Here is a 25,231-nt window from a genome sequence, read left to right as displayed (position 1 = left end):
CTGCACTCATCTAGTCTGATTGACAGCTCCTCAGTTTTCCTCCTCCCTGCTGCTGAATCTCCACCCACCAATTCTTAAGAGCTCATCAGTGTCCCTCGTCCTTGCTGCTGAATCTCCTCCCACCTAGCAAGATTGACTGCTCCTCAGTGTCCCTCCTCCCTGCTGCTATATCTGGATTAATCTTGCCTGATAGACTGCTCCTTGGTGTCCTTCCTTCCTACTGCAGCTGAGATCTCGCTGACATGGGTTTATCGCGACAAAGAGAAGCCAGAAGACTGCAAAGTCTGATTTCTCCTACTCCTGCAATGATTAGAAACATCACCTTCATATTAAATTGTGTAAATTTCTTTTAGCAGTGCAGGGGTTAATCTACTTAGTTGAGAGCTCCTGGAGTGTTAAGGGCTCTCAGATGTGCACTGTTAGTCACTCCCATCTCCTATATAATCTGGCTAGCACTCATTGTCAGAGATAGCTTATGCTGCATTGCTGGAGGTTGTTGGTGGTTGTTATTGGAGAAGGCGTTTGGTGAATTTATCTGAGACTGTTGCTAGGTTTTGAGAGTGTGATAATTCCCTTTCATCTCCTTCTTTGGTTTAACTCCATCCTCCACTCCCTGATGCATTCCTCTGTTGTCTGAGAATATTTGTATGTTTGGTATTTTTCATTTTCCCTGTTCATATTATCTTATTAGTCTGGTTGGTGTATTACGGTACACTACTATTCCCCTTTTCCCTGGGTGGGAAAGGGTACAAACTGAAAGCGGATTCAGGAGCTAAGTCAAGGTACGTGGCCCCGGTGTCTTCACCATCAGAAGTAATCCGGGGCGCAGCGAGCTAGGGCGCCCCTAGCATTAGGGACAGGGAAGGTGCCCCTGCTCCTGGGACACCCAACAATAGAGTTGTGACATTAGCTCTGATCAAAACCATTTTTTATCCATTATTATCACTGCTCTCACAGGGCAACTGCAGCAGCACAGCCTGGAGGTGGCAGATCTACACATTGTCTTTTTCCAGCACCCTAACACATCAGGTTTGGACACCGTGTGTCAAGGGGTTACCACGACAGAGAGGAAACAGAAGACCGCAGCATCTGCTTGCTCTTACTCCTGTACTGAAAAGAAACACTTCACCTTCTTTTTAAACAGTGTAAATTTGTTTTGGCAGTAGAGGGGTTAATCGGCCATGTTGGGAGCTCTGGGAGTTCGAGCTCTCAGCGGAGCATGGTTAGCCACTCCTATCCACTATATAGTCTGGGTCCTGACACACCTCATCAGAGCTAGCTTATGCTGCATGGCTGGGAGGATAGGAGTTAGTGGTTATATGAGAAGGCATTTGGTGAGTTTATCAGTAACTGTTGCTTGGGTTTGTAAGAATGATAATTCCCTTTCCTTCTCCTACTTTGGTTTTCCCATCCTCCACTCCCTGATGCATTCCTCTGTTAAATGTGAGTGAATATTGGTATACCTAGTGTTTTCAGTTGCACCTGTTCGTGTTGCCTTGTTCATTTGGTTGGTGTACTGTGGTGCACGGCTGCTCCCCTTTTCCCTGAGTGGGGAAAGGGTGCAGACGGAGGGCAGATACAGGAGATAAGGCAAGGTACGTGGCCATGGCACCTTCACCTTCAGAAGTAACCCGTGGAATAGTAGATCGCCTTCTTCACCAGAGACTTTAAGAGACACCCCAATGTGCAGGAGGTCCGGGGCCAAGGGAAACTTGGTCTGATTAATCTGAGGAACCAATGCAGTTGAGTGGGGCAAATCGTTCTGGAAAGCAGCCTGTTGTTCGGCGCAAAGGAGAGTATGTTTTTACTGTGGTAGAAAGGGCCATTTTGTGGGTACGTGTCCTTCCCTATTTCACTGTAAACAGCCACTGGAAAACTAAGGAGCCTGGGTTGCGCAGAGATTAGCAACCCGAGTGTACATATCTCCTCCATGGGTAGGACTTTTCCGCGAACTCAATCAGATCATGGTCGGGGACCCGTGTCAACTCCCACTCATCATGGACCTCTTTAATCAGATTGTAGGAGCAAAATGGTTTTCTAAACTGGATCTCAGGGGGCGTATAATCTCATTTGTATTAGAATCATAGAATGTTAGAGTTGGAAGAGACTGCAAGGGTCATTGCGTCCAACCCCTGCTCAATGCAGGATTCACTAACCCATCTCAGACAGATGTCTGTCCAGCCTCTGTTTGAAGACTTCCATTGAAGGAGAACTCACCACCTCTTGTGGCAGCCTGTTCTACTCATTGATCACCCTCATTGTCAAAAAGTTTTTTTCTAATATCTAATCTGTATCTTCTCCCTTTCAGTTTCATTCCATTGCTGCTCGTGCTTCCATGTGCAAATGCGGATGATCCCTCTACACTGTGACATCCCTTCAGATATTTGTAGACAGCTATTAAGTCTCCTTTTAGCCTTCTTTTTTGCAAGCTAAACATTCCCAGATCCTTTAACCGTTCCTCGTGGGACCTGCTTTGCAGTCCACTCATCATCCTGGTAGCTCTTCTCTGAACTTGCTCCACTTTTTCAATGTCTTTCTAAAATGTGGTGCCCAGAATTGGACACAGTATTCCAGATGAGGCCTGACCAAGGAGGAGTAGAGAGGGATAATTACTTCACGTGATCTAGACTCTATGCTTCTCTTATACAACCTTGAACTTTGTGTTTTTTTTTGCTGCTGCATCACACTGTTGACTCATGTGCAGTCTGTGATCTATTAGAATACCTGTCTTTTTCACACGTGCTATTGCTTAGTTCTATTCCTTCCATTCTATAGGTGTAATTTTCGTTTTTCTTGGGCAGATGCAGAATCTTGCATTTCTTCCTGTTAAATACAATTCTATTAGTTGCTGTCCATTGTTCCAGCTTATCTAGATCCTTCTGAATCCTTTCTCTGTCTTCTCTAGTGATAGCTATCCCGCTAAGCTTTGTATTTTCTGCAAATTTAATTAGTTTACCTTCGGTTCCATTATCTAGATTATTTATAAAAATGTTAATTAACACTGGGGCCAGGACAGAGCCTTGTGGTACCTCACTTGACACACTTTTCCAATTGGATAATTGGATATGCAACCAATGTACTCTTTGAGTACAATCACTGAGCCAGTTATGAATCCACCTAACCGTAGCCTTGCCAATCCCATACTTGGTCATCTTTTCAATAAGGATAGTATGAGAGACTTTATCAAATGTTTGCTGAAGTCGAGATATACTATATCTACCGCATTTCCTTGATCCACCCAGTCAGTGATTCCATCATAGAAGGGAATTAGTTTAGTCTGGCATGACTTGTTTGCTACAAACCCATGCTGGCTCTGGTAATAATTTGTTCAAAGATCTTTCTTGATATAGAGGTAAGGCTTACTGACCTGTAATTTCCTGGCTTTGTAGTCTTTCCTTTTTTGAAGATAGGGACAATATTTGCCCTTCTCCAATCTTCTGGGACTTCTGGTTTCCAGGATTTTTCAAAGATTCTGGCTAGTGATTCTGCAATTTCCTCTGCCAACTCTTTCAGTACCCTAAGATGTAATTCATCTGGACCAGGAGATTTAAATTCATTTAAATTAGCTAAGTGTTTCCTCGCCATCTCTCTGTTTATGAATAGTGTGGATTCTTTTATTCCTTCGATGGCACCATGAAGATCAGTTGATGTTGCGTTTGCTTTCTTAGAGAACATAGATGCAAATTAGGAAATTAAAAGTTCAGCCTTCTCATCATTTTTTACTTTTCTTTAGCTTTTGACATACCCCCAAATCCTTTTTTGCTACTTTTCGTCTCCCTTGCAAGCTTCACTTAATTACTGGCTTTAGCTCTTCTAACACTTGCCCTGAATTCCCTGCAAACAGCATTATATTTTTCTTGAGCTATGCCCCCCTCTTTCCATTTGATATACATTTTTTTTTCCTTTTTAACAAGTGATTAAGTTCTGTGTTCATCCATCCTGGTCTCTTTAAATGCTCCCAATTCTTCCTTCTTTTCAGGATTGTTACAGATTGTGTGGTGAGAATTTCATTTAGCAAAATCTTACATCCTTCTTGGACATTTCTGCCCTTTACAACATCCAGCCATTGGATATTTCCTACCCTCTTTCTGAGCCCATTAAAATCTGACATTCTGAAGTCCAACCTTAACCCCCAAGGGTGGTTTGCACGTTCATGACCGGGCCAATTTTTTCAATTCTGACCACTGTCCCTTTATGAGGTAATAACTCTGAAAAGCTTTCATGGATCCCACTGTTTTCTCGTGACATATTGTACTTCCTGTTAGTGGTAAAATTTCATTCAAATAACTTGCGTTTATTTGTGAAAAAAAATGGAAATTTGGCAAAAATTTTGAAAATTTCGCAATTTTCCAACTTTGAATTTTTATGCCCTTAAATCACAGAGCTATGGCACACAAAAAACTTAATAAATAACATTTAACATATGTTTACTTTTCATCAGCACAATATTGGAACCAAAATTTTTTTTTTGTTAGGAAGTTATAAGGGTTAAAAGTTGACCAGCGATTTCTCATTTTTGCAACACCATTTTATTTTTATGGACCACATCACATTTGAAGTCACTTTGAGGGGTCTATATGATGGAAAATACCCAAAAGTGACACCATTCTAAAAACTGCACCCCTCAAGGTGCACAAAACTAGATTCAAGAAGTTAATTAACCCTTCAGGTGCTTCACAGGAATTTTTTGAATGTTTAAAAAAAAATGAACATTTAACTTTTTTTCACAAAAAAATTACTTCAGGTCCAATTTTTTTTATTTTACCAAGGGTAACAGGAGAAATTGGATGGCAAAAGTTATTGTGCAATTTGTCCTGCGTACGCTGATACCTGATTTGCGGGATGAACCACTGTTTCAACGCATGGCAGAGCACAGAAGGGAAGGAGCGCCGTTTGACTTTTTCAATGCAAAATTGGCTGGAATTCAGATCGGACGCCATGTCACGTTTGGCAAGCCCCTGGTGTACCTAAACAGTGGAAACCCTCCACAAGTAACCCTATTTTGGAAACTAGACCCCCCAAGTAACTTATATAGATATGTGGTGAGAACTTTGAACCCCCAAGGGCTTTACAGAAGTTTATAACGTACAGCCGTACAATTAAAAAATCATATTTCCACAAAAACGATCTTTTCACCCCCAATTTTTATTTTCCCAAGGGTAACAGGACCCTAAAAGTTATTGTGCAATTTGTCCTGAGTACGCTGATACCCCATATGTGGGTGTAAATGACTATTTGGGCGCATGGCAGAGCTCGGAAGGGAAGCAGCGCCATTTGACTTTTTTGGCTGGAGATGGGATTGGACGCCATGCCGTGTTTGGAAAGCCCCTGATGTGCCTAAACAGTGGAAACCCCCCACAAATGACACCATTTTGGAAACTAGACCCCCCAAGGAACTTATCTAGATGTGTGGTGAGCACTTTGAACCCCCAAGGGCTTCACAGAAGTTTATAACGCCCGGGCGTGAAAATAAAAAAATCATTTTTTTCCACAAACATGATCATTTAGTCCCCAATTTTTTTATTTTTCCGATGGTAACAGGAGAAATTGGACCCCAAAAGTTGTTGTCCAATTTGTCCTGAGTACGCTGATACCCCATATGTGGGAGAAAACTACTGTATGGGCACACGTCAGGGCTCGGAAGGGAAGTAGTGACGTTTTGGAATGCAGACTTTGATGGAATGGTCTGCGGGTGTCATGTTGCCTTTGGAGAGCCCCTGATGTACCTAAACAGTGGAAACCCCCCACAAGTGACCCCATTTTGGAAACTAGATCCCCTAAGGAACTTATCTAGATGTGTGGTGAGCACTTTAAACCACCCAGTGCTTCACAGAAGTTTATAACGCCGGGGCGTGAAAATAAAAAAAAAAATCATATTTTTTTTCCATAAAAATGATATTTTTGCCCCCAATATTTTATTTTCCTAAGGGTAACAGGAGAAATTGGACCCCAAAAGTTGTTTTGCAATTTGTCCTGAGTAGGCTGATACCCCTTATGTGGGGGTAAAACACTGTTTGGGCACATGGCACAGCTTGGAAGGGAAGGAGCACCATTTGACTTTTTCAACGCAGAATTGGCTGCAATTGAGATCAGACGCCATGTTGCGTTTGGAGAGTACCTGATGTGCCCAAACAGTGGAAACCCCCCAATTCTAACTCCAACTCTAACCCCAACACACCCCTAACCCTAATCTCAGCCCTAACCCTAGCCCTCACCCTAGCCCTAACCCTAATGGGAAAATGGAAATAAATACTTTTTTTAATTTAATTTTTTTCCTCTAACTAAGGGGGTGATAACGGGGGGGTTTGATTTACTATTTATAGCGGGTTTTTATGTTTGGCAGCTGTCACACGCTAAAAGACGCTTTTTATTGTAAAAATAGTTTTTGCATCACCACATTTTGAGAGCTAAAATTTTTCCATATTTTGACCCACAGAGTCATGTGAGGTCTTATTTTTTGCGGGACGAGTTGGTGTTTTTATTGGTATCATGTTCGGGCACGTAACATCTTTTGATCGCTTTTTATTCCGATTTTTGAGGCGCAGAATGAACAATAACCAGCGTTTCATGAATTTCTTTTGGGGGGGGGTGCGTTTACACCGTTCCGCCTGCGGTAAAATTGATAAAGCGCTTTTATTCCTCGGGTCAGTACGGTTACAGCGATACCTCATTTAAGTCATTTTTTTATGTTTTGGCGCTTTTATGCAATGAAAACAATTTTATATAAAAAATTATTTTTGCATCGCTTTATACTGCGAGCTATAACTTTATTTTTTCTCTGATGATGCTGTGTGGTGTCTCGTTTTTTGTGGGACAAGATGATGTTTTCAGCGGTACCATGGATATTTATATGCGTCTTTTTGATAGCGCGTTATTGCACTTTTTGTTCAGCGGTATGATAATAAATCATTATTTTTTGCTTCGTTTTTTATTTTTATTTTTTAAGGGATTCCCTAAAGGGGTTAACTAATGGGACAGTTTTATAGGGCGGGTCGTTACGGACGCGGCGATACCAAATATGTGTACTTTTATTGTTGCTTTTTTTTTTTTTGACCCACAGAGGCATGTGAGGTCTTATTTTTTGCGGGCGAGTTGACGTTTTTACTGGTACCATTTTCGGGCACGTGACATTTTTTGATCGCTTTTTATACCGATTTTTCGGACGCAGAATGAACAAAAACCAGCATTTCAAGAATTTTTTTTAGGGGGTGCGTTTACACCATTCCGTGTGCGGTAAAATTGATAAGGCGGTTTTATTCTTTGGGTCAGTATGATTACAGCGATACCTCATTTATGTTTTTTTTATGTTCTGGCGCTTTTATGCAATGAAAACAATTTTATATAAAAAAATAATTATTTTTGCATCGCTTTATTCTGCGAGCTATAACTTTTTTATTTTTCCGCTGATGACGCTGTATGGCAGCTCGTTTTTTGCGGGACAAGATGACGTTTTTAGCGGTACCATGGATATTTATATGCGTCTTTTTGATCGCGCGTTATTGCACTTTTTGTTCGGCAGTATGATAAAGCTTTATTTTTTGTTTTGTTTTTTATTTTTTAAGCGGTTCGCTAAGGGAGTTAACTAATGGGACAGTTTTATAGGGCGGGTCCTTACGGACGCGGCGATACCAAATATGTGTACTTTTATTGTTTGTTTTTTTTCCAAAAAATGAATTTATTAGGGAATATTTTTTTTTTTTTTATTTATTTTGCCATTTTTTTATAAATTATTTTTACACTTTTTTTTAAAAACTTTATTACAATTTCCCAGGGGGGACATAACTGTCATGTGACAGATCGCTGATCACAGATGTCACAGGCAGTGCAGAAGGCTTCCTCGTGCCTGCGCTTTGCGGGCACTGAGGAAGCCAGCTCCCTGCAGGCCCCCCCGAAGGTCCCCGCCGCCATTTTGGATCTGAGGACCTGCAGCGAAGGAGACCCCCGCAGCAGCGCTGCACATTGTGCTGCTGTGGGGGTCTCAGGGAAGCACGGAGGGAGCCCCCTCCTTCCCAATGCTTCCCTAAACCCCCGGTACACTGCGATTGTGTTTGATCACAGTGTGCCAGGGGTTAACTTGTCGGGGGCGGTCCGTGACCGCCCCTGACACATAGTGCCGGGTGTCAGCTGTGATAATCAGCTGACACCCGGCTGCGATCAGCGGCGCTCACCACGTGGGCGCCGCTGATCGCTATGACGTACTATCCTGTCCCTGGGTATTAAGTCCCAGGGCACATGGACGAGATAGTACGTCATATGGCAGAAAGGGGTTAAAGTCTGAGTCCTCGCTGGTCTTCCTCCTTTTGTAATCCAAAATTCAAGGACCGCTACCTTCTAAATTCCCAGCCATCTTTACTTCCTCAACCATTTCCTCCCTGTTGGTAAGAATTAGGTCCTAGACTACAGATCCTCTTATTCTCTCTTCTACCTTTTGAAAGATAAAGATATCAGCAAGAGAAGATAAGAATTTTCTGGACTCAGTATTTTTGCCTGAGAGAGATTCGCAACAAATATCTGGATAGTTAAAATCTCCCATGATCACTATGTTGTACTTTTTTGAGAACAGAGACATTTGATATAAAAAGAGTTCATCCATGTATTCAGCCTGACCATGGGGCCTCTAGTAAACACCTACAATAGTGTCCTTTCTTTTCTTCTCTCCTTGAATTCTTACCCATTTTATACAGAGCTACCAATTTCTGACGCTTGAATCTCCGTGGAGATACACGTTTTCCTAACATACAATGCAACACTTATCCCTAGTAAAGAGGGGGATGAGTGGAAAACAGCTTTCAATACGCCTAAGGGAAACTATGAGAACCATTTGGGTTGACTAATGCTCCTGCCGTCTTTCAGCACTTTGTAAATGACATCTTTAGTCACTTGGTAGGTAGATATGTAGTAATCTATCTTGATGCCATATTAATTTATTGACATGACCTTGAGTCACATCAGGTAGATGGTTCTGGGACACCTGACAACAGAGTCTTGACACGCACAGTGCTCAATACAAATGTGGCGCCCCCAGGAGTATGGTCGCCACAGTGGCATTGCCTTCCTCCAGGGAGGGTGATGTCATGCTTGGAAGCAATGAAGGGTCTCTCTAGCAGTTAACCATGTCATGTCACACAGTTCCCACTCCAGGCCAGCAGAGGGAGCTCTGAACCAGAATTGGGGGAGGAGTGCTCTCTGAGGGCCAGGAAGGGAAATTAGTTAGTGTGAGGAGGGCGACGTGTGGAGAGAAGCTGGAGGTTGAGCTGAGGATAGAGAGCTCCCTCACAGTGAAAGCGCATGATCTGGAGCCTGGTCTCCACGGTTGTATGGATACTGAAGGTCCTGCAACAGAAACCAGATGAATAGGAAGCTGTAAATGCTCTATTCCCACCTAAGACTCGGAGGCACAACAGCGACTGGTGAGCCAAGAGAGATAGAAGGCTACAGCTGTCTGCCATACGAGGTAGTTCTAAGAGAAGATAAGACGGAGGAACTTCAGTGTAACACAGTACTGGATGTACCTCAAGCCAGCGCTAGGAAGGACACTACACAACCAATCTGATAGAGAGATCCCTGAGTTGCTTCCAGGCTAGCCTGCTCCTGTGCCATCTGTGATCGGGACCCTGAACTGCGTTTGCCAAGTAAAGGTAAAGAAACTGCACCCTATTGTGTCCTTGCCTCCTTCCTGCAACATCCTCAGCACTGCTACATCTCTGTGCCAAACACTGCACCCTCTTCCTAAACATTCCGCTACACTGCCCTGGGACAACAGCCCTGCCTGTGGAGGGCTACAACATCATTGCTGCACCACACCATCTGTCCCAGAGGATCTGTCTGCAGCGTCGGCTTAACACCTCCCTTGCCAAATACCACAGGTGGCGTCACGAATCACTTATAAACTTTATTCCCAACTCAACCCCTTTTACATGGGCGCCCAGGGCCACCGACCGGGTCACCGCTGCTGTGACAATCCCCTCTGAGAGACCGGCTCGGTACCGAGTACCCCACAGCCCTGGGAGGGCGACCCACAAGCTGCAGCTGACAGGCTGATCGGGCAGACACTGAATACACTTGGACTCATGACAATTTGTCCTCCCTTACCTGGACTCATAAAATAGTCACTGTAATATTAGGAATATACAGTAATTCTGACATGGATTTTCAAAGTAAATACACCAGTCTTCTCCAGGCCTAAGAGATGTATTTAATAAAATGTGAAGTTTTTTTTGTGATATCTAGTGACAAATCGGCTTTAAACTCTTTACCGTCTGCAGCATTTCCTATATTTCACAGCAGACGCTAAATTACTGCCATTATACCAAGAAAACAAGGAAGAGAAGTGAGTGGAAATGATCAAATGTCAGGCAAGGTGAGAGATAACAGAATATAGGTTTCTACAAATGTATCTGTAGATGTCAGCAGGGTTTCTGGGAAATATACGTTTGTGTAGTAGAAGCCTCTGAATTAAGGCTTCATAGAGACATATTGCAACATGAGGCCCTTAAAGAAAGCAGAGAACTGATCTGAGGATGAAAGTGTCCTGATGTCCTGCACCCGCTGCTCTCCATGCTTGGCGTCACATAATGAGAACTATGAAAGCAACTGCTATTTAAGAAGACAGCGGATGTGGTATGACTCTCTGGATTCAAATAGAATGTTTAATGGTTATCTTTAGTAGGTGGCACTAAAGATTCCGCTTTCTTCCTGCTGGAGAACTAATTTGCATACCTTTTTTCTACAAAAGGAGGAGATGCAGCTTCCAATGTGTGTTAAAATATAAAAAATGGATTCACAACCCAATGAAAAAGGAGCAAGTATACATGCTTTGTGAAATGTAGGGGTGAGGAACCTCCATGGAGTCTTCACCTCCATGAGATTTTGCAAAATATTTACACCTTCTAATATTTTAATGGATTATAAATAAAGTTTTGATATTTTAACACACACTGGAAGGTTGATTTCCTACCTTTCCTAGAACATGCTTACCTGAACGCCATGTACTGACATGTTTTCTGGTCTTCCCACTGATTGGACTGATTTCAGAAAGGGTAAGCTACACTATCTTGTTTATCTATGCTTTTTCCCCAGGGAGCATTGCCTGTCCTACAGGTCTCTGGATGTCTCCCCGGGACAATCACAAAGAGCGAAATCCTTGGTCCAAGCATTGACCTAATGAACGGGTCTAATATCTTGTGAAATATGAGAAGAGCAAGACACTCCTAATACGAAGCCCACTGTATTCCTTCTTAGGCTCTAGAAGCTACATGGCACAATATTTTGGTGCCACGTGGATTAATAGTAGACTGGGCCTATCGCCATACTCTGGTGCCCTTAAATATGGCCCCACAGTATGATAATTGGTCTACTGAGATGCTAGTAATGTGTCCACCCTGCTGTGACCCCGATCTCTCTGTCTGACTGGTCAAAAGGGGCTCATATGTGTTCTCCGCTTCTATGCAAAATTGCAATCCTTTTACTGAAATGACAGTACACACAGAGGCTGATCTCGTGTGACAGCACACCTCGTCCTGCTGACCTTGTCACCTTGAAGATCCTCAGCAGCCGCACACATCGAAGCACAGAAATTCCCAGTGGGGACATGATATCGAACTCAACAAGTACCGTCTCCAGGATGCCACCACATACCACGAAGCAGTCAAATCGATTGAAGAAAGACACGAAATAGGCATGGATACCCAGACTGTATAATTTCAGGAGCATTTCCACAGTGAAAAGTGACAGCAGCACCTTATTAGCATAGCCTGGAATATAAAAAAGGCGATTCATGAGAGCATAGGTAAATCCACAGGTAAATACATCAAGTAGACATGTTCCCTACAACTTAAAAGGGGTATTCAAATCTTGTCCATTTATGAATGAGGATGAAAATACCTATTCAATAGCTTAAGGGGAACTTGTCATGTCCCAAAACACTGTAAGTACACCCCAGCATTTTGATTGACACCTTGCTCTGTGTTCTGTCTCCGACATAAGTAATGACTCGTAATTACCTGTTTTGATAACATCATATTGCTGTATGTACAGGATGTTCAGTTTTTCCTTAGATAATGTTTAGTGTTCTTAGCTCCATCTAGTGCCCAAAAGTTATAACTGCATGTTATATGCATTCTACTTCCTGATTCATTCCCACCAATTCCCAGTGTATCCTGGGTAAGTTACAAGGCATCATGGTCTAATACAGCCCCCTTTCTCTGCCAAGCCTGCTTCATGTGGACATCTCATTTTTCTACCTCCCCTTGTGTCAGCATCATCGGTACGTAATCACTCTTCCTTCATCTAATTCCTGTCCTAGATCACCCCGCTTAGTTAGCTCTCCCCTGGTTAGCTATTAGCTCAGGTAATCTATATGCAGAAAAAGCTCCAAAAATACATTTTCAATACATAACTGTAAATACACAGATAATGCCTCATAAATTATCCATAGAGACGACTCCCAATCAAATGGAAAAACAGGAGAACAGCAGAGTCCAAACTAAGTTTGTATATATAAATTAATACAAATTCAAGACACATAAGTGAGAAACAGGACATATATACAACTATATCAAATGGTCAAATAGATTATTTAGCCTGAAACTGTAAAACAGAGCAGACTAGCGATATAAGTTGAAAGGCCAAAAAGTAGGTGACACAATGGAGAGTAGATAAAATTATGTCCATCACATATAACGTGGAAGAAAGCAAATATTTACAACAAAAGGTCCCAAATAGTAGTGCAACTGTGCAGTAAAAAAATAAAATATAGGTAGATCAATAGTAATAATTAATTATATTGCACAATGCCCTAAAAAGTAAACAGTTGGCATGGTGATCAGAGGTGCAGCCACATGTACCCATACTGATTCATTGTATTGTATGTCTTATTTGTAGTTTCACCGTGCATCTATATACCATCGCGTTCAATAAAGCACAGATTCAACCTACAGTCTTCTTATTGGACCCCCGGTATAGCGGTTTGGCTACCCGTATAAGCTATATGAACCCCGTGCATTTAGCTGAGGATGGAATACTCTGCACAGATGCACTGCAGAGGCACTCTCAATCAAAGTGCTTGGGCGTGTTTACCGCTGTCGCTCACTATGCACTGAGAGGTGATGGTAGTCACTCTATGACTGAAAGCCGGCGGCTCCTAGTCGGAATAAAGTTCATTTTCTCCTAGTAGCCGTATTTTCAGTAAGGAGGCCAGGCAGCATTGGAGCGATACTAACCAGCAGATTAACGCCATATCTGCAAGTTAATAGTGTTTAGTTACATAACAGGTTCCTTTCAACACTGCATATAATCAATATAATCAAAAGTTAATCTATTAGTCAAGCCCCCTACCTTGTATCTGGGTCAACCATTCAGGTTGCCGGTAGTGCTCAGATGCAATGGTCAGAGTGTTCAGAAAAACCAGGAGTAAAACCATCCAATAGAAAGTGACAGATTTTACCGCCAGACGACATTTTCTCCTGAAAGCTCGGTTCCATCTTTTTATCTTTCGACTATTAGAGAAAACATATGTTTTAATAAAAGCTGATTGATATAATACAGATACATGAGTCTGTTCTAGCCTCATGGCACATGCAGAGACAGGTGCGGCACATATGTTTTCTGGGTTCCATGCAGTATATAGAGTTAGATCTGATGGAGATTTTTCACTGTATACTCGTAGATTTTGACATAGATTTTACCCTACACTTTGCAAAGTATGCAATCAGCAATTGATCCTGCACAGAGAATTGATTTGCTGCAGATATTAAGGATATGTTTCCAAGTTGCGTCATCAAGTTTGAAATTTACCAGATTTGCAGATTTCATTACAAAAAAATAAGTGGGGAATCTTTCCTTAGCAAATGTTGATATCTGCACATAAATCCACAGCATAAGTTGACGTACGGGTGTATGCACATTATTTTTTTCTTTTTTTGCTGGGTTTTCAGAGCAGAAACTCTCCAACTCTTCAAATCAAAACTTGTGGTTTATAGACAGTTTCTGCTTTGAAAACTCCACAAAAAAAACAAACAACAAAAAAAAAAACAGTGGTGTTCCCTACTGCAGAACTCAAACTTATATGAAGCAGAAAATCCATTGTCTTTCTGCGAAGTGGATACTTAACACACATATAGTGGGTTTAATGTGAATGTAAGGGTTCATACTTAAAAAATAGGATTGTACTCTGACCAATGTCACAGTCACAGCTCATCTGCAATTTTTTTCTCACGTGAAATCGGACTGAGAAAAAAAAAAAATTGCAGAACGCTGCAAATGTCCTTGTATCTCGGATGAGACACGCTAATACAAGTCAAAGGGTATGATTAAACAGTCTAACGGCAGTGGGACCATGTGAGTGCTGTCTGATTTTTACACTCCTATGTCCTTGAAAACCTGACATTTCAGCAGCCGCGTACAGTAAGATCACAGCGTGATCCAAAAAAATAGGATATATACACATAGAATAGATAGATATAGAGATGTCAGTGACATACAGTATATAGCATTAATATCAGCTCGCAGCTGTCTGCTTAGCCTTTTCTGGTTATTAATTAAGGGGAACCCTGTTATTTTTTTGGGGGGAGGTTCCCCTGTCACAGGTGTGTCAGGTGTGACAGACAGTCATCCTGGATCTGGCTGTAGAAGGTAATTGAGATTAGCTCTACAAGCACCTGTTTGATTTTTACATCTCTGTTATGGAGTGTTATCCTTCTCTCTCTAGGACCAAGCAGTTACCTCCACCTTCTGCTGCTAATTAACACACCTTTGCTGAAGGTTTAAATAAATTCAGTTTCTGCAGCAGGGTGCTGATGTTAGCTCAATGAAGACTTGTGTATGTGTTGATCAGCAGTGATAATGCTGAGGTTCCGTGTCAATGTCTTAGGGAAGTCTTCAGGTAGCTGGAAACGGGCAGGAGCAGCTACCTACAAACCCACCCAAGGGTGTGTCTGAAAACGCTGGTAGTAAAAGACTATGTGAGTGTGAAAGACCTGTGATGAGGTCATAGCCATGTGACCCGGTGGGTATGGCTACGGACCATATAAGGTGGCTAGGGTAGGTCACATGGAGTGAATGCTGGGACCCTGTTGGTCCGTATGGAAGGTCTCGCCAGGCCGACTGTGCTAGGAAGAGGAGTCTGCCTTCCTGCCTGACAGCACATGTGTGAAGTGGCTGTGAGTAATGGCGACGTGTGCCTGATAGTTCCCTGGAGGGAATGAACGTCTGCGCTGAGAAGCCGCTATGAGGTAACCCTGACAGGGTGAGATATCTGTGAGGCTGAAGAGAGCCTGAGTACTGGACATTGCGTAACCTGTGTGACCACAGGCTTCAGAGGGAAGCTCTGTCATGAACGCTATGCTGATTATATGAACTTTATGCTGCTGCTGTGGGTTTATGATGCCTGAATAAACCGCAGGGATTGTTATTGTTTTATGGAAAACCCATGCCGGATGTGATTATTTGGCTGCCAAGTGAGTGTCCCCAACCTTGAATGACAGCGCTACCTTACAACTGGTGGAGAATGCTATGGGCAGTTTTGTAGCCTTGTTGCTAGGAGCAACGAAAAAGGACTGCAAAATTCGGTTGCTAAGGGCAACGGTTTCCAAAAGCACATGGTGCAATGCTGGCAACGCTGAGCCAGGAGGGCTGACGGTCTTGAAAGCCGTGTGATATACTGACCGGGGTCAGTGGAAAAGACTTATAGGACACCTCTGCGGTAGAGGGGTCCGAGAACCTGCACGGCTGGCAGGTGACGGTCGTGAAAGCCGTGTGGTATGCTGACCGGGGTCAGAAAAAGAGACTGTGGATTGTGGTAGGGTGCCTCTGTGGATATGAGGTACCCGAGGACATGTGTGGCCGACACAGGTAACGGACATGTGTTCGTGTTGTACTGAGTGGGGTCAGTGAGAGACTGTGTACCTGGAAGGTTCAGTGTGCAAAGGTCCTGGAGGGTCAGTGTTGGGAGGTTCTGGGAGAAGAATCGGATCCCTGAAACACATGCTGTGACCTTGGACCTGGTGAGGCGTGAGTGTTGGACAGTCTCAGGCAGAGACGGATGTCCTGAACAGCAACCGCTGAGCCCCTGGACCCGTGAGGCCGATGTGTTGGGAGACCCTGGGAGGAGGGTCAGCTCCCTGAATAGCACCCGGTGTGCCCTGTGTGTTGGACAGTCTCAGGAGAGGAGACGGACGTCCTGAAGAGCACACAGACAGGACACGGGAGTTTTGTGTTGCATGTGTGTTTTTTTTTTCTTTTCCCTTTCAAGTCAGCCTGCGGTGGCTCACTGGGGGTCAAGAAGGTGACAAGCAGCTTGCTGTAACTCAGCGGGGTTACGAAGGGGACAAGCGGCTTCCTGTAACTCGGCTGGGTTGCGCAGGTGACACCAGCAGATGTGTGTAAACAGCAGCCGGAGGTGTCGGACATTGGTGACAGCAGGAGCTGTGGTGGTGCCAGCAAGAACTTGTGTGGTATCGTAAAAGAGACATAAACTGTGTTGTGTGAACTGTGGTCTAAGAAGACCTGTAGAACGGACATGGGAAAATCCCGAAAGGGGGCAGTGGCCCAAATCGGGGTGGTAGCCCAAAAGGGGGTGGAGTCCCAGAGGGGGGCGGTGACCCAAATCGGGGTGGTAGCCCAAAAAGGGGTGGAGTCCCAGAGGGGGCGGTGACCCAAAAAGGGTTGGTCCAGAAAGGGGCCGGTTTGTCTGGGGAACTGCAGTGTGTGTATGACTTTGTCAGAATGTGGGATATTCTTTCTGAATAATGACGGGCCGCAGGTGTGTACCGTGATGCTGCACTGGGAAGGAGTCTCTGGACGGTTGGATTCAAAGAGTCAGGTAACTGACAGGAACTCCTCTCATTTTCTGTCTGACCGAGAAAATGGTCCAGGTTCGCTGTAAACATGGGGTCACGGTGAACTATGCGGTAGACAGAGTAATGTTTGAGGGGTCCACAAGTGGTGAGTGCCAAGGTGGCGGGATACCACCTGACTTAGTGTATGCCTTTGAGAGGGGCCGGGATTTTATCATGTTTGATGATATATAGCAGGAGGTTGGAGACGTTTCTACTGTTGGGCTAACAGATATTAAGACGGTGATGGCTCCTGACGTGGAGAGGTCAGAGGTAGAAGTGACCGGAAGAAGGGGTACGTCTGCCCAACGGACGGACCTGATGTCTCGTGACAGGACTGACGTTGACCTGATTGATAAGACGGCTGAAGTATTCACACGGTTAATGGGTAACTGGAGGGATGACTCGGCAGGTCGGGGTGACTGTGGCTCTGAGAGAGAAAGGGAGCACAGAATAGAAGGGCAAGAGAAGGAAGTCTCTGAGCTCAGAGGTCACCTGTCAACGTGGCAAAATGTGAACCAGACCCTTAGGGAAGAGATGGAAGAACATATCAAACGGGAAAGAGTCCTGAGGCAAATGGCTGAGCATCGGGTCAAGGAGCTCGAGAAAGAAGTCTTGGAGCTCAAAGAAACGGTAAGAGGTCTTCTGCGGGAGAAGAGCTTGGACTAAGGCTTACAGCCACCGAGCACGAGTGATAACAAGACGGAACTGCCAGTACCCATCTTGGCAAAGGGTCTTGAAGAGATAAAATCTCATGAAGTTTGTGAGCTAAGAACGGAAGAAGACAGGCACCCGGTCGGGACAACTGTAGTGAGGGAAGTGTCCGTGGTAAAGCCAGAGCCTTCTGTCCAGGAAGAGAGCAAGACTACGACCTTCAAATCTGTAATCGAGGTACTCGAAGACATGCAAGAAGCCTGTGCTGAGGAAGGTGTGCATGAGGCTTTTAAAGAGGGGGTCAGGGCTTGTAAGGTGCACTGGGCACCTGAGACTCGGCAGTTGGTGATAATATCAGCCAGAGAAGATACAGCAAGCCGGGTAGTTGTCCTGAAAGAGATGCATTTGCAATGTCTCCACGTCAAACAGCTCATCAGGCGGAGTAAGATGAAAGCTGCTCGACGCCTAGAGTTAGCAAGGGAGGCAATGGATTGGCTGGGTTTGCGGAAAGATGTAGTTCCGGTACCCAAAGGTCTGATTGGGAGAATCATTGGAAGATTCGGGAAGGTAATGCAAGACCTTGTAAATATCTCCGGTGTGGTGAGGGTGAGGATCCCTCCTGATGATGAAGACCAGGTATCCAGTGAAGAGGGTAGGATCCCCGTCATGGTGGTTGGCTCCGTGGAAAGCCTGAGAAACTTTCAGATGCTCTTGGAGTATCGAGTGGGGTACCTGCAAGAGATTGAGCAGTTGAGGCTGGACCGTCGGCGGATCAATAAAGAGGTACGGAACACCAGGTGGCGGCCGCCTTCAACCCAAGATTTAAGGACCCGAAGGGTTCCTCCAAGTAGTGACATGGCAGGTGGCCGAAGAATGTCAACAAGTGGCAGTTCGACGGGCCGTATGAGGCGGAGAGACCTTAGTTCCTGTGAGACGCTGAATGGGTCAGATTCAGGCCAGACAGTAGGCTTGATTAAGACTTATGACCACACCAACCGGGAGAGCCGGTCAGTGAGAGAAAGGAGTGTGGTGACTAAACAGTGTCTGAGGACGCAGACAGACTGTGACTGGAGGGCCAAAGATCAGGGCCGATATTCTGACCGCTGGGGGCGGAGGAGGCCTAACATAGAGATGAGGCCGGATGACAGACGGAGACGGTTCTCTCGAACTGTGGGGCAAGGTGTAATGAGTGCCCGGTCTCGAGATCCCGGTGTAATGTTGTGTGTTCAACCCCAAAAGTTTGAACAGAGGGGGGAGGTATGTGGTGTAGTGAGCACTGTGTCCGCTAGGGGGCGCTGTGTGGGTGTCCCAGGACAGGCGTATAAGCATTTCCAGTGTCCTGATAGGAGTAGGATGCTGAATGATCGTAATGTATCTCAAGGTAGGTGGCCTTGAGATGAAGACTTGTGTATGTGTTGATCAGCAGTGATAATGCTGAGGTTCTGTGTCAATGTCTTAGGGGAGTCTTCAGGTAGCTGGAGAGATGGGCAGGACCAGCTACCTACAAATCCACCCAGGGATGTGTCTGAAAACGCTGGTAGTAAAAGACTATGTGAGTGTGAAGGACCTGTGATGAGGTCATAGCCATGTGACCCAGTGGGCATGGCTACGGACCATATAAGGTGGCCAGGGTAGGTCACATGGAGTGAATGCTGGGACCCGGTTGGTCCGTATAGAAGGTCTCGCCAGATCGACTGTGCTAGGAAGACGAGTCTGCCTTCCTGCCTGACAGCACGTGTGTGAAGTGGCTATGAGTAATGGCGACGTGTGCCTGATAGTTCCCTGGAGGGAGTGAACATCTGCGCTGAGAAGCAGCTATGAGGTAACCCTGACGGGGTGAGATATCTGTGAGGCTGAAGAGCCTGAGTACTGGACATTGCGTAACCTGTGTGACCACAGGCTTAACAGAGAGAAGCTCTGTCATGAACGCTATGCTGATTATATGAACTTTATGTTGCTGCTGTGGGTTTATGATGCCTGAATAAACCGCATGGATTGTTATTGTTTTATGGAAAACCCGTGCCGGACGTGATTATTTGGCTGCCAAGTGAGTGTCCCCAACCTTTAATGACAGCGCTACCTTACAATATCTTGAAGAATTTATCCTTGGAAAACTATGTATAAATTACATAGAGAATTACTCTATGTAAAAGCTCATGTATGTTAAAATTGCATTGCAATTCGATTGCACTTGCATGGAATGGGATGGTAATTCGAATGCTGGGCACTAAAAATCGCATTGTACATGCAAGAAAATCGCATGACACTTGAATGTCGCTCGTCCCTTGTTTCTGGACTGATATCGGATTTATTTTATTTAGTTTTTTTTTTTTTTTTTTTTTTAACGGTGGGCAGCATATCCATGTAGACTGTGGCCAGAAACATGCAGAAGCTCATCATAACTGCAATGTGAGAACAAGGCCTAAAACATAAAGAAGCATTTGCACCACTTACCAGCACCCAGTTTGCCCCAACTTGTTCCTGCGTATGCAAAGTAAAACATAACAGGTTAGGTGTAAAAATACAATCGATGAATTGGTTATAAGCAGCACCTCAAACTGCAAGTCCATGATAGAAATGTAAGGGTCAGTGTCAGTTTTCAACTGTGGATTCCGCTGCATACACATATCAGATTGTTTTATGTGAAAAATATCACAAATTACATGTGGTTTTTACAAATATTTTTGTGGCTTTTTTTTTAACACTTTTTTCATGCATTTGTGTTTCTATAAATAAGACAATTTGAAAAAAAAGCACTTAGTACATGCAGAATTTGGGAAAAAAAAACAATAACATTTTAAAAAAGCACCAAAAGTATCATAAATAGCTATTAAAAATGCCAAGAAAAAAAGAGCAAAAAGGTATGAAACCCTTGGTAATTATGTTCTTTTCTGTAGTCTCTATAGACTTATAGGAGCGTCCATATTCATCAGTGCTGTATACAAGGGATTTCTGGCACCTTTATGAGAGGTGTGTAATGCCTGTCTATAATGCATGCAATATGGCAGATTCATGCCAATGCATCCTCATCGTTGTCACTCCCCTCCTGATGTGGAAGTGAGTGGCTTTGGATAGCCCTTTTAATATCAACATCATAAAAACCTTTGTTTCAGTATTGGATCCCTGAGTACCGTTCCAGACAGCTAAACTTTTGCAAATAATGGGTCAGCTCATGACTTACATGCACAAGGAGAAGCAGTTTGCATGTTCATCATCTATATTCTCCGTATTGAGTGATGTGGTTTCACTTGCAGGAAGGCTGGCTGCAGAAAGATATAAAACAGTCGGAATTAAAATGATATTTATAAGATATATTTTGTACTTGGTAACCTTCATACATTTATGAAGATACCTCCAGTCTTTGCCAGTCATTGCACTGGTTGCCCATCCGCTTCAGTATATAACATAAACATCACACTCACCAACAAAGCTCTCCGTAGTGTGGCATCAATATACATCTAGCTCCTCATCTGTGGATTTTACCATTCTACCTCTGCTCTACCAAGTTTGTCCCTGACCAACATATTCTAAGTCAAGTGCCTACCAACCTACCTATGCTCTACAGAGTTCGTCCCCGACAGACATATCCTATGTTATCTGTGTCTACCACCCTACCCGTGGTCTCCATGCTGCCGCACCACCCCAAATCTTCTACCTCTTTTCTTTCTACTAACCTACGCATCCTCTCTACAGTGCAGTACTGCCCCACATCTCATCATCTCCATCTACCACCCTACCTGTGCTCTCCACAGTGCTGCACCATCCTACATCTCTTCCTCTCTTCTTCAGCCTTACCCATGCTATTCATCGTGCAGCACCTACATCTCTCTTCGCATTTGTCTATCACCCTATTCATCCTATCTAAAGTGCTTCACCGCTCTACATCTCCTCCTCATCACTGTCTATCAACCTACGCGTGCTCTGTATAATGCTGCACTGCCCTACATCTTCTCTCTCATTCTAAAAGAACTCTTTACATTCCTGCACTGCTCTACATCTCCTCCTCATCTCTGTCTATCAACCTACACTTGCTCTGCATAGTGCTTCACTGTCCTACATCTCCTCCCTCAACTCTGTCTACCATTTGCACAAGTTCTTTACATTACTGCACCACCCTACATCTACTCCACAGTGCTGCAGGGTCTTACATCTCTTCCTCAACTCTGTCTACCACCCTACCTGTGCTCTCCACTATTACCCTACATCTTCTCCCTCATCTATGTCTAACACTCATCCTGAGCTCTCCACAGTGCTGCTCCGCTCTACATCTACTCATGATCTTTATCTACCACTTGATTCATCCTCTCCACAGTGATGAATTGCCTTACATCTCCTCCTCATCTCGGTCTACCACTCTATCCATCCTCTCTACAGTTCTGCACCGCTCCACGTCTCCTCCTTTTCTCTGTCTTTCAACCTACATGTACTCTGCATAGTGCTGCACTGCCCTACATCTCCCTCATCTCTGTCTACCATCCTGCACCACCCTACATTTCCTCCTCATCTCTATCAACCTACAGGTGCTCTGCATAATGCTGCACTGTCTTACATCTGCTTCCTCATCTTTGTCTACCATCCTGCACAAGCTCTTCACATTGCTGCTCCGCCCTACATGGCCTCATCTCTGTCTACCACCCTATTAATCCTCTCCACAGTGCTGCACCGACTTACATCTCTTGCTCAACTCTCTATACCACCCTACTCATCCTCTATAGTGCTGCACCACTACTATCCTACACCTCCTCCCTCATCTATGTCTAACACTCATCCTGCCCTCTCCACAGTGCTGCACCACCCTACTTCTCCTCCTCATCTTTGTCTACCAACTCTACTCATCCTCTCCACAATGCTGCATTGCCCTACATCTCCTCCACACCTCGGTCTACCACCCTATTCATCCTCTCCACAGAGCAGCACTGCCCTACATCTCCTGCTCATCCAAGTCTACATCCTACACATATTCAGCATAGTGCAGCACATCTCCCTACATCTTGTCCCTCATTTCTCTCTACCACCCGGCCCAAACTCTATAGTGCTGCACTGCCCTACATCTTCTCTTCCTCTGTCTGTCACCCTACTCGTGCTCTCCACAGTGCTGCACCACCCTACATCTCTTCCTAGTTTCTTCTACAGCCCTACCCATGCTATTCATTGTGCAGCACCTACATCACCTCCTCATCACTGTCTACCACCCTACTCGTCCTCTCCACAGTGCAGCCTCGCCCTACATCTCTTCTTCATCGTTACCTAATGCCTTACCCATGTTGTTCATTCTGCTAATGATTTGATTGAAGTATAACATTCTCCATAATCCAAACCTCCCACTTCCATCTCCAAGACTTTTCTCGTGCTGCACTAGTTCTCTGGAATGCCGTCCCCAGTTAATCTGGTTGTTTCCCAGTGTCCACAGTTTTCAGCGAGCCCTAAAAATGCATTTTCTCTGACAGGCCAATTATTTAGTTAATTTAATTTTCTAAAATACCCTCTTCCTACATTTTCATCAGAGTCTGGCCCTTTCTACCACTTGTTTTCCCCACACCTCACGTACTCGGTAGCGCTTTGTATCTGGACATACACAGTTACTGGCTGGTGATCAGTATATGCATCATTACACGAATACTCTTATTATAAATATGACTGGATCATACAATTTACAATATAAGCACATTAAACCTTTTGAGTCCCCTCTATTTTCATATAGATTGTAAGCTCTTTTGAGCAGGACTTTCACTCCTCTTTGAACTGGTGTGACCCTAATTGTCTATTATCTGTACTTGTACCCTCTGAATTGTAAGTGCTTCGGAATATGTTGCCAATATAGAATTCAATTTATCACCATTATTTTACCTAAAAAACTAGATTCTATTTTTTACTGAAATGATAACAATAATCTCTGACAAAGAACAGTAGTACGAACATATATGTTCATGTGTACATAGAACACATCACAGTGACGTTCGATGGAAATGTGAGTAGGATTGCCACATACGTATAGATACGGTTGTACGTGGCACAATGGGCGTATATTGACTAAGCTTTATCATTACCTCTAGACCTGAAATCTGATAAAAGAGTTTCTAATCAATAAAGTCTTAGCTTTACCATTATCCAGAAGGGACCATATAGAATCTACATGCCCGGTCTACACAAGCAGGTAGGAAAAGAATAATAGGTCTATAGGGAACCAGCCCTGTATACTATCCCATCTCTACTGGATACAATGTTCCTTTACATATAGGATTATCCACAACATGACTATAGTAAAATAATACAAGATATAAGCTATTCACCACCACTGTCACATCACAGCACACATTGGTGATAGAGGGAGCAGGACGGTGGAAAGTTACACCGGCGTCCATTGGGTCACAGCATGAAGGGACTATGCACAAGAGAAGCCACAAATCACGGAGTACACAAGACAGAGAGTTACTGTTGTTTTCTGAGGCATGGTTATGGTGCATTAACCGTTGAAGTTTCCCTTTCCTCTTGCCCGTCAAGTCGGCCAGAGAGACGCCTGTATGTGAGAGACAGACGGACATTGCACACGACAGACATATAGACATTTCCGACAAGAGAAACACTGTGATGTAGAACGTATGTGACATTTTTTGTGGCCGACAGGAAACAAACAGACAAAGAATGACAACAGAAAGACTGACACCTCCTAGAACACAGATATTGCAGCTTTCATGGAAGCTTTGAAAAAAAAAAAAAAAGGTTAACGTAGATGAAGGAGACTTTGGTTTTGGCTAAATATATGTGGCAAGGCTCATTAGAGTCGGACAGTTTGGAACATTAGGTGGCACCAGGCAGCCAACTTCCATTCTCTTAGAAGAGAGCTTATTTACATACCTTTTTCCCCAAGATACATTTCTTGGTCTATAAGTCTCTATCTGTTGGTCTCCGCAAGGAGAAACTCTAGACCCAAACATAGAGGTGCAAATTTAGCAGATTATGGTTCTATATGCCTAAGGCAAGGGCTGCATTGGGAATTGTGGCTGCAGGAAATCATGAATGAATACTGTGCAGAAATCCAGCAAGGTTGAATTTCTGATGACTGTTAAGTCTTGGCATCTTGATCAATCGCTGACATTAGTCACGATGTGATATGGTACCAGATGGCATTTTTGTGCAAGTCTGAAAAAGATGACCACTGACAGCATCCAAAGTGACTCTGTATGCCTCATAGTAGCGAATGTCTCATAGGGGTTTTGCTGTGGTTTCCAGCGGAATCCTGTTTTTCGGCGATAACCTGACACAGATGTGTGTGAATCTGGTCTTAGATTGCCATCTTTTGCACAAGTGGGTGTGATTACGGTAATCTTGGGGTTGTTGATTCTTAATGGTGACTACCCTAGTGTTCTAAGGTAGTGACAGGGGTAAATTCTCATCTCATACATTTATGTAAAATCCTAAGGATATGCAGCTATCTCTCCTGATTGCACCAGGTCTGTACATATGGACACAGCAACCCTAAAGGACTATTCCAGTGACTGTGGTTATAGTTAATATCCTGCTTAAAGGGGTTGTCTGATGAAGAGAAGATACCTATCTAGAGGATAAATAATATTTTATAGATTGGTAGGGCTCTGACCTTTGGGACCCCCCCAGTGGCAGCCAGAACCTCTATCCCCATTAGTATGGAGCGGCAATGCACATGCTCGGTTGCCGCTCCATTCATTACCTATGGGACTGACAAGTGCTGCGCTCGTCTTTCTCTGGGAGACCAAGAATGAGGAACG

General features: G+C 44.0%; 1 protein-coding gene across 1 annotated transcript in view; it reads right to left on the bottom strand.

Annotated features, from left to right (window-relative positions):
- Positions 1-25,231, bottom strand: part of CACNA1F (calcium voltage-gated channel subunit alpha1 F) — a 152,883-nt gene that overhangs the window by 100,499 nt on the left and 27,153 nt on the right. The window contains exons 9-12 of the mRNA XM_073541426.1: positions 20,668-20,749; positions 19,941-19,967; positions 13,336-13,496; positions 11,528-11,753 (exon numbers count right to left, since the gene is read on the bottom strand). Of these exons, the coding sequence (XP_073397527.1) occupies positions 11,528-11,753; positions 13,336-13,496; positions 19,941-19,967; positions 20,668-20,749 (496 nt within the window). The remainder of the gene's footprint in view (positions 1-11,527; positions 11,754-13,335; positions 13,497-19,940; positions 19,968-20,667; positions 20,750-25,231) is intronic.

This window comes from Dendrobates tinctorius, unplaced genomic scaffold, assembly GCF_039654945.1.
Source record: "Dendrobates tinctorius isolate UK_male_01 unplaced genomic scaffold, ASM3965494v1 ptg000120l, whole genome shotgun sequence".
Classification (NCBI taxonomy): domain Eukaryota; kingdom Metazoa; phylum Chordata; class Amphibia; order Anura; family Dendrobatidae; genus Dendrobates; species Dendrobates tinctorius.
Note: the sequence above shows the minus strand (reverse complement) of the source record. Positions and strands in the feature narration are given on the sequence as shown.